This window comes from Argentina anserina, chromosome 2 (assembly GCF_933775445.1).
Source record: "Argentina anserina chromosome 2, drPotAnse1.1, whole genome shotgun sequence".
Lineage (NCBI taxonomy): Eukaryota > Viridiplantae > Streptophyta > Magnoliopsida > Rosales > Rosaceae > Argentina > Argentina anserina.
The window spans coordinates 20912688-20922360 of record NC_065873.1 but is presented as its reverse complement, the minus strand read 5'-3'; the positions used below and the strand labels follow the sequence as shown (position 1 = coordinate 20922360).

General features: G+C 36.3%; 1 protein-coding gene and 1 non-coding gene across 6 annotated transcripts; both read right to left on the bottom strand.

Moving 5' to 3' along the window:
* Positions 1–1173: 1173 nt before the first annotated feature.
* On the bottom strand, positions 1174–1255 carry TRNAS-UGA (transfer RNA serine (anticodon UGA)). The gene has a single exon. It is a non-coding gene; the product is annotated as a tRNA-Ser (tRNA).
* A 190-nt stretch (positions 1256–1445) lies between these two features.
* LOC126782724 (putative E3 ubiquitin-protein ligase RF298) lies at positions 1446–5654 on the bottom strand. 5 transcript variants are annotated; one of them, XM_050508030.1, is made up of 4 exons: positions 5493–5654; positions 5130–5253; positions 2968–4973; positions 1446–2197 (listed from the first exon to the last, which is right to left on the bottom strand). In XM_050508030.1, the coding sequence occupies exons 3-4, from the start codon at positions 4915–4917 to the stop codon at positions 1658–1660; spliced, it is 2490 nt and encodes an 829-aa protein (XP_050363987.1). In that variant the 5' UTR covers positions 4918–4973; positions 5130–5253; positions 5493–5654; the 3' UTR covers positions 1446–1657. The 5 variants fall into 5 exon arrangements, with proteins under 5 accessions (XP_050363987.1, XP_050363986.1, XP_050363988.1 ...); XM_050508029.1 differs by having other exon boundaries at positions 2968–4927; XM_050508031.1 differs by having other exon boundaries at positions 2968–4927; positions 5130–5222.
* Between the last annotated feature and the right edge of the window lie 4019 nt (positions 5655–9673).

The following is a 9673-nucleotide window of genomic DNA, read 5'->3' as shown; positions in this document are numbered from 1 at the left end:
ATGATAGACAACAAGTGTTGACAAATTTGGAATCCACATTCTTTGATGTTTAGTATTATTGAATAGCTGTATATAAATAAAGAGTAGGTAAATTGTGAACTGTGGTGACCAATTGTTGTGGGCCTAGCTGGAGATTATGTCTCAAACAAGATGCCATTTGCCAAAATGCACACCCTCTAGAAGGAGCTATCTAGTACCACTTCATAAATTCTCAGCAAAATGACAGCCTTTCTTTGCTTTCTGCAAGTCCCCACTAAAATCCTCACACTCAAATCAGACCTTAAGCTTTTTTTTATCCAAGACAGGGAATATCTCCCATATCTAAGTGCCTCTCCTAGTCTATGACACTGAAATATTCATATCATAATCTGGATAATATGACACTGAAATACAGAGAAAGAAATTGCAGAGGTCAACTGGGTTTTTGGGATCTCTGCACCTACCATTCTAGTATGATATGCTTTAGGGTTTCTGCTGGGAAAGCTGGCTCAATTATATAGATGATTGAAGCTAGCTAGCTCAGTGATCAAAGTTCATGCTAATATACGATCCAGTGCTGCATTAAAAATGCCTAAAGTTGAAGAAGAAATATATGTCATCAGATAAACAACTCCTGTCCAACGTAGACAAATCGGATTCTTCTGAGGAAAACAATAAATATTAATTTTGCAGTGACTAAAGCACATTTTAAATTGGGTAGTTAGAATTCCTATCAGCATGACCAATTAATGTGTTCAAGTTCAATTCTTCTCTTTAAAAAATATAAGCTAGATTAACTATAGAGATATAGAAAGCTTATAATTGATCACATGGCCAGTGGACCAATCGATCTAAACATTGACAGAGCGAAAAGGACTCATTTACAGATTAAACAGTATACATAAATTGCATTAATATGTGAATCATTGGACCAGAAATGGAATCTGGTGGAGTCAGTCACCTTCAACTTTAGGGAACAATAACTCTTCCCCAGCTACTGTCCTTGGGAGTTTTAAGAGTGTTTGGTTTAAATAAGGATCACAAGATAGGCAGATAGTATGGAACCCAGCTGGTTTTTAGGAGGATCACAATGGCTTTTAGGTGAAACTTCTGGCATTTTCTTTCATATGATTAGAGGCCAATGGAGAGCCACTTATTACTTTACCTCCTCAGCTTTCAGAGGCATTAAAAAAACGTCGACAGCAGGGTTCGAACCTGCGCGGGCGAAGCCCAACAGATTTCAAGTCTGTCTCCTTAACCACTCGGACATATCGACTTCATGTTCATTACCGATTACCGTTTGGTATTAAACCTGAGTACGTGTTTTGTTTGATTAATGGACCAGTGAATACTACAGAAATCAACGTAAAGAGTGGGCAATTATCAAGTTCCGTAGCATCAAGCTTTGAAATATTATAGAAAAGGAGGATATCCAGGTTAAAAACCACCATAATAGGACTATCCAAAAGGCGGAACTTCAACTCTTTCATCCATGTAAGAGGTCAGCTTGCACTTTACAAAAGCCTATGATCTCTACTAACTGTGTCTACTTCCCGACTTATCCTTCCTGAATGAACTTTAAGACCCAGATAACAAAAGCCATCTAGATAATTGAGTTAAGCTAAACTTCAATATTTGCCCACAGTAAACAGTTCCGATTTTGAGTGCGGTTTACACACTATGGACGTGCATACTGCACTTTGATCCTGCGCTGAATCACAGCCCTGCATGAAGGACAGTCCTTCATTCCTTGTTTCAGATGCAGCTCATTGCATTTTTCACAGACCACCTGATGTGCGCACGGGAGGAATACCACTGACATCTCCTCAGATAGGCACATCACACACTCCCGGTCCTGTCTCAAACTTTTAGTCCCATCGGAATTTGTCAACTTCTTAGAGGCAGTAGAACTTTGGTTTCCCTTGCCCTTGGTAGCCGTCACAATTTTTTTGTCTGACAGGCAATCCCCAAAGCTTCCAGCAGCATCCCTTCTTAACGCTGCTACTCTTCTGGAGTCGGAGTTTATTTGAAATTCAGATAACTTGCTCTCAAGTAATTTGATCTTTTCCATGTACTTCTGCAAATCGTTTTCTGCCTTGTGTTTGATCTTGGTCTCCTCCACTAATGTCAAAGCTTCACGTTGTTCTCTTTCATTTCTCATGGTGTCAGCCTGTGCAACAATTGTTTCCTTTTCTGTTATCTCCCGCTTCCACCTGGCCTGTATTATACAGATTTAGTAAGAACTCACACAAAAACTTGTTTACCTATCTACCTATTATGCATGAGAAAATAATGTACACCTTTGAGCAAAAACTTGGTATATACTGGAGTATAATATCTTTTGTGTACAGTCTTTGTCTTTTCTAACATAAGTTGTGATTTATCATGGTCAAACTAAACCTCTCCTAACACCCTGGCCGTTAGTGCTTATGTAATCGTCTAATAAGTAATAGAAACAATAATTTGATACATGCAATAAAATTATAATTTGTATTTCAACTCCTTACAACCTACAACATTCAGTACTAACTAATACGGCTTACAAACTCTAGCCAGTTAGAAAAGTAAAATGCAACTCTAGCTAGTACACGAGCTGAAAACACATGCAACACACAATCTAGTTTAATTGCCACAAAAAATTTAGGATATTCCGGAGCATGTGATGCTTCCACATTTTCAAGTGAATTAAAGTTGAGAAAATTAAAAGCATCACTGCTACTGTCTAATATTGGGAGCAGCAATAATGGTTCAAATGCCTAACAAGAAAAATTTATTTGAGACTATAAACTGAAAATTAAAAATTTGTCTTTTCTACTCCTTAAACCTAACAACATCCGATACTAATTAGTCCCCTTTACAAACTCTAGCAAGTCAGAAAAGCAAAATGCAACTCTAGCTAACGCACAAATTGTGAACACTTCATCCCCTAAATCGAGTATACTAACATAGTATTAGAATGTTAACCGTTAGATCTATGTTGAAGCATACCTCAATTTGATGAAGAACATTTTTCGCCTTGCCTAAATCCTGTTGCAGTGCAGCCACCTTGTTCTTTTTTGTTACAAGCTCCTCCTGCAATGAACCTTTCTGCCCCTCCCATACCTGGACATTTTTCAGTGCTTTCTTCTCCCTCTCTAATGCTTCCTGAAGATTAGCAGCTGATTCCATAACCATTATTTTGGCAGAACTCAACTGCTTTTTGAGAGTGGAATTGTTCACCTGAAGCTTAGAGATTGTTGAGTTAGCGATCTCAACCTGGCTGGAGGTATTATTCAATGCATACTCCATCTCAGACAGCCTCTTCATGGTATTCTCGTCCAGCATTTGTTTCTCCTTTTCAAATTTCCCTGCTTCTTCTTTCTCTTGCCTCAGTGCTTTGAGTTCAGGTCGTTCTTTGCCAAGTCTACGAGAAACCTGCATAACCTTCTCATTTGCCCAGTTTGTCCAACTTTGTAGCTCATTCTGCAGCTTCTGCAGCCGGGGAACTAGCTCTAAAATCAGCTCATCCTTCCTATCTTGCGGGACATACTTCCCTAAAGTCTTATCATATGGGATGCCAGCACAGTAATTAATAGTCTTGCAGGGAACAGAGGTGCAAACTGGAGTCTCAGTTTCAGATTTTTCTTCAGAATCAGAGTTCTGCTTCTGTTTTGTATCCACAGAAGACACTGAAGATGTGGTACCTTTTGAAGGTACTGTTGACGAGCCACCTCCTGCAGGTAAAGCAGATGGATTACTGGTTCCACCTGGAACAGTTACCTTTGAGGAGGAATCTTTTGTGTGCAGTCCAGGATGATCAGATGGAGGCTTCGACCTCTTTTCCATAACAAAACTACCAAATGCAGCAAGCTTCCCCGATTTGAAGCCTCCTTTTGACCTATAAGCCCTGTAATTTCTCTCCATCTGCAAGGATCTCTTCCGAAGTGCTGCTAATTCTGCCTTGGTTCTCACCTTTCTTATAGCTCCTGATTTTTCTTCAGAGGCAGATTTTTGAGATGAAGAAAGGACATAATCCCTTATGGGTCCTAAGCTTCTCTCCAAACTATCTAACATAGATGACAAACTCTCTTCCTTGCCCTCTGGCGTTTCAGGGTTGGCAGAGTTTGGGACACTTCCATACTTATCTGTTTCAGAAAAAGATGGCTGGCTTTGAGACTTAGGAAGTGATGGCTTGGAGGAATTTTCTTCGCTCGGATTAAGATGGCTTGTTTCAGTAGTTGCCTCTGATTTTAATTCGGAAGAGAAGGAATCAGCAAAGCTCTCTGTTGAGGCTTCTTCAAAAGCAAGAACACTAGACAGATCTCCTTCCATTGTACAGGCAAGCAAAATGTTGAGGTCACATATCAATAACCACCACATTGCTTCCGCAACTGATAAGGATGGTCTGACCTCCCTAAGCACACTGATCATTTCTACCATTGTGTACTCCACCAAGTGCTGTAAATTATCAAATTCATTTTCTCTTGAAGCATCGGTATCCTTCCCTCCCTTAAGAAATTCCAGAGTATCATTTACAATGTTCAGTACAGAGTCTTTACCACCTATGTAAAGGCCGCCTCTAGATACAGCCTTCACAGCAACCTCCTCACTGTACCCAGATTCAGTAATCCGCTTGATTGCACTCTGAAAAATCGCTTGCAAATAAGACACCAATAGTTTTTCAAGCTGACATGCAATGGGATCATCCCAATCTCTACCTTCAATGGCTCCCGCTTCCACTTCTTCCTTAGGCTGAACCATGGTAACCTCTATCGCTTCAGGTTCACTCCGTTTTCTAGATATCTCCGGAGCTACTTCACTCACATGTTTACTTACACTAACTGGAGAAGCTTCAGCAGGCTTTCTCTTTGTAACACAAAGAGCTATTGGTTTAATTTTCTCTCGTCTCTTCTCTGAAGACATCCCTTGGTTGCTGCCAGTACCACCACTATTGACCATTTTCTCTATCCTATGAACAACCAGAACAAACCCCACAATATCTTTACCACTACGATCTATATCAAAAAGAACACTGATATTAATGTGAACTTGACCAAAATAACAAATAACAAAGGCAATTCGACTTCCACAACACATTAACAACAAGAAACATATTGTTCATTCTCTAATATGAAATCAACAAACAGGGTAAAGCGGCAGAACTCTCATACCTGAACTACTAATCAGTTGATTAAGCACAGAACAATAATCACTCTCCCAGTCTCCCCTAATCACTGAAATCGTTTTTCGAAACCCGATACGGCCTGGTATCCAATGTTGCAGTAGTTATGATAGCTGAAACCAGCAAAAGGAAAATAACTCATGCAGCCACACAAAGTCAAAAACCAAATTGCTCAAACATTACCAGCACAAGCCATTTGTTCAAAACCATCAAATAATGAGAACCCATTTCACAAAACCCACCAAAATCTCAAGGTGGCTACACAAGGCTGAATTAGACACAGAAAATATAACAAAAACAAAACCCAACGACCGAAAATGAAGAACACAAGAAGAGAATCAAGTTGTCATACCCAAAATCGAGCGGAGAGGGGAGCCAAGACAGCTCTGGGGATTAGTGCGGAGACAGAAACGAGGTGGTAGAGAGAGTGTTTGTGTGTCACTGAGTCACTGTTGGGTTTGGGGAAAAAATGGTCCTGCTTTGCAGTTTGGCGTCTTCGGCCTACTTTTTGGCCTTTTATATTGATAACCGCCGCGGTCACCAAGCAGCAAACAACTCTATCCTAAATCCCCAATTGACCTTTTACACTACCATTCCGTCATTCACCAACCCCAAATTTTCACTTCAGCTTCCCTTCACTTCTTTTGTATATGCCCAAAATACCCCCGCCTAAGACCTGAACTCGAAACTCTGATCCAGTTTGGAGATCCGGATTTGGACTGGTTTCACGTACGTTTTTCTAAAATATGTCGGTTTATGGAGGCGTACAAGTTTGGCAAACAATCCGGTATATTAAGAAAGGTGACGACTACGTACTATATATATAAGCAAAATTCAATCCTAATTCTGATAATTTTACAATTGCGAGACTCAAGCATTGAATCGGTGCTGCTGGATTGTCGTCAGTCAACGGTTCATTGCACTTTGAAAATATTACTGAGGTACAGTGGAGTATTTGCTATAGGTAAATTAAAGGTTTGTTTGCTCTCGCCTTGGATTTTAAACCTTTTTTCAAGGTCGATTTTCAACCAATTTTTGGGTATGATGTTTGACTAAATGACGTTATTTTGCTCTGCTACCATATAATCTATTATGTGGTCAGATACTATGATTAAATTGCATTCAATGTTCAATCCATGGAAAATCTCAAAAAGTTCCCTTCTATGGCTAAAAGAGTAAGTGACAAGAAAGAGTGGTTGTCTTTGCTAATAACTCTATCAATACATATGAAATTACTAAAAAAGTTAAGAAATCTATTCTAAATTACAAATGTATATAATTATTTTTTTGATCGAGGAGTAACGAAAACGAGAATAATAACAACGTAATGGAACATAACGTCACATTTTATTGATTGATAATGAGACCTATATATATGCATTACATACAGAGTATACCGAATAATTAGGGATTCATATCTAGTACATTAAGGCATAATATAATCTAATTATGAAACATGAATAGGCTAAGACACACATAATGGTAGAATAATAATTCTCTCGGAGCACATTTATATTTATTGCTTGAAAATCCCAAAATGGGATATTAAATTGCATAAAATGATTTAATTGATTATCTTCTTTTTTGATAAATATCATAAGCCAAAAATTAAATATAGATGATTAACATCATAAATTGAATGTAGATGATTTAATGTATAAACTACATAACTATCTAAAATTTCTCATAAACTTCAATTTAAACCAAAGAACAAAACTTGTTCATTAGAGGCTAGAATATTTTCATATACATTGATGTTATATATATATATAGTGAAATTACAGAGTGAAGTTCCAATTTTGGCACACTTTTCGGTCAAATTTTTTCACCATAAGTGATTCAATATTTAGGTATGATATTCAAGATCATCTCTACAAAATTTCATCTAATTTGCGTGAAAGGAGGACGCGCGAGATTTGTCAATGCAGGGAGGTGGTGCCGGGTTCATCAGAAGAGGGAGACATCTGTGTTGATGTAGATCTAGATTGCGATGATGCAATTTCAGATTTCCCAGCGAGAATCACAACTCCATTGACGAGTCTCTTATATGGTGGCGATGATGCCTGATCGTGGTAGTGGTCGTGCGAAGATGGTGACAGTGTGCCTAGAGTCGTTTTCTGGGTGTCCACCTCAAATATTAGTAGTTTTTGTTTTTAGAAAATTGTTGTCACACTATCATTACCTTTCACATTATCACACTACCAGTCACACTAACTTTCTGCTGCAACAGGTGGTGTGATAGGCAGTGTGACATGTAATGTGATAGGTAATGTGATAGGTAGTGTGGCTATAAGTGTGATATCACATTATTGTCTATATTTGGATCGTATGAGTTGATTTGAGAAATTCAATATCACATAACAGTAAAAAAATGTACGTTATTTCTAGTCATTATTATTATTATTATTATTATTATTGTTCTTCTTCTTCTTCTTCTACTTCTTCTTCATCTTGTCACAACAGTCACATAAAACAATGTGACAGGGGGTGTGACAGTCAGTGTGATAGGTAGTAATAGTTAGTGTGATAGGTAGTGTGACATCGGGTGTGATAACTAGTGTGACAGTTAGTGTGACAACCGGTGTGATAGGTAATGTGACAACATGTGTGATAGGTAGTGTGACAACATGTGTGATAGGTAGTGTGACAACGAGTGTGATAGGTAGTGTGACAGCGGGTGTGAAGCATGTGTGATAGCGAGTGTGATAACAGGTGTGACAGGTAGTGTGACAGCGGGTGTGATAGGTAGTGTGACAGTGGGTGTGAAGCATGTCGAGAGGAAATGTCTAAATATGAAAAATTATATTCAAATTCAAAGGAGATTGGTATAAGTACGCTTATAATGAAGATAATAACTATAATTAAATAACCTTAAGCTCCGGTTTCATCCGAATTGCTTGCAGCACCGCTATCGGCGGCGGCAACCGCTTACGAGGACTATTGCGCCTTGTACAATGGTCGGTTCTGAGTGAGTAAGGTATCAAATGAAAGAGATGACAAAGATCTTTCTAATGATATCAACCACTCTCAAATCCATCGTCGAAAGGTAAAGTTATAGTCGGAATTAGAAGAAGAAAGAAAAAAGAAGTATAAAATGGTAAAATTGTCCGAAAAATATTTTTAAAGTGACTATTTTCTAATTTTGTTCTAAATTTGTTAACTTTTTCTAATTTCTAGTCAATTAAGATGACATTTTTATAATTGGGAAATAAGTGGTGACATTTTTCTAATTTATAATGTGATATGGTGCTACAGTAAAACCTCTATAAATTAATAGACTCAGGACTGAGAAAAATTATTATTTTAGTGAGATATTAATATATCGATTAATTAATAACTTATTAATTTATCAAGGTATAATAAATATTTTCTTTCACTTTTTTCAAAGAAAAAAGTTTTAATTTTTGTTCATGCACCACATTGTTGGATTTGTCACATATACCATGATTTAAAATAGGGCAAACGTCTGTTTAGTCCATGCACTTTTGGTCAGTCATTCATTTAGTCCCTGAAGTTTATATATCATCTATATAATTCCCGAACTTGCAATTTTTAATCTAGATAGTGTACTCCGTCAATTCATCTGTTAAAATGATGAGGTGGCCGTTAAATATCCTCTAAAAAATGTGTTTACCAAAATGTCCTTATATCAATGTTTTTTTTTATTTTCTTTAGTATTTATTTTTTATTATTTTCAATATATTTTAAGAGATATTAATGCCTTTACTTGACAAAGTCATTTCCATTTTTTCTTTGTGTCTTCATATAAATTTATTAGATAATTGAATAAAATATTTAAAAAAATACGCCTAGGGCAAACGTTTTCTAATATTTTCTCCAATTATCTAATAAATTTATGATTTTAACCTTATATTTCTTTGTGTCTTCATATAAATTTAACTTAAGGTGAAAATCATAAATTTATTATATAATTAAAGAAAATATTAGAAGGTGTTTTCCCTAGGAGTATTTTTCTTATATTTTCTTTAATTATCTAATAAATTTATGATTTTCACCTTAAGTTAAATTTATATAAAGACACAAATAGACAATGGACATAACTTTGTCAAGTAAAGGCATTCATATCTCTTAAAAATATATTGAAAACAATAAAAAAGAAATACTAAAGAAAATAAAAAGAAAACAATGATATAAGGACATTTTGATAAATACACATTTTTAGGAGGATATTTAACGGTCACCTCATCATTTTAACATATGAATTGATGGAGTAGACTATCTAGATTAAAAGTTGCAAGTTCGATGACTATATAGATGATATTGAAACTTCATAGACTAAATGAATGACCGACCAAAAATACAGAGACTAAACAGATGTTTGTCATTTAAAATATTATGTTGTTCGATATATTGTATTATTTTATTTGATGATAATTAAATCAACAAAATTATTCAATGAAATCCTCATAAATGTAAAAATTATTATATAAATTATGTCATTATTAATTTATATATTCGATGGAGGGTCTATATAGATTATGGCTGGTTTTGGTACAATACCAAGATAATTTT

What these genes read in the sequence shown, in the direction of transcription:
- LOC126782724 (XM_050508027.1), bottom strand. Translation starts at nt 5,055, where the DNA reads ATGTGTTGTGGAAGTCGAATTGCCTTTGTTATTTGTTATTTTGGTCAA. An exon ending in ATGTTCTTCATCAAATTGAG is followed by an intron (nt 2,198 to 2,967) that starts GTATGCTTCAAC and finishes TGTATAATACAG; the next exon opens with GCCAGGTGGAAGCGGGAGAT.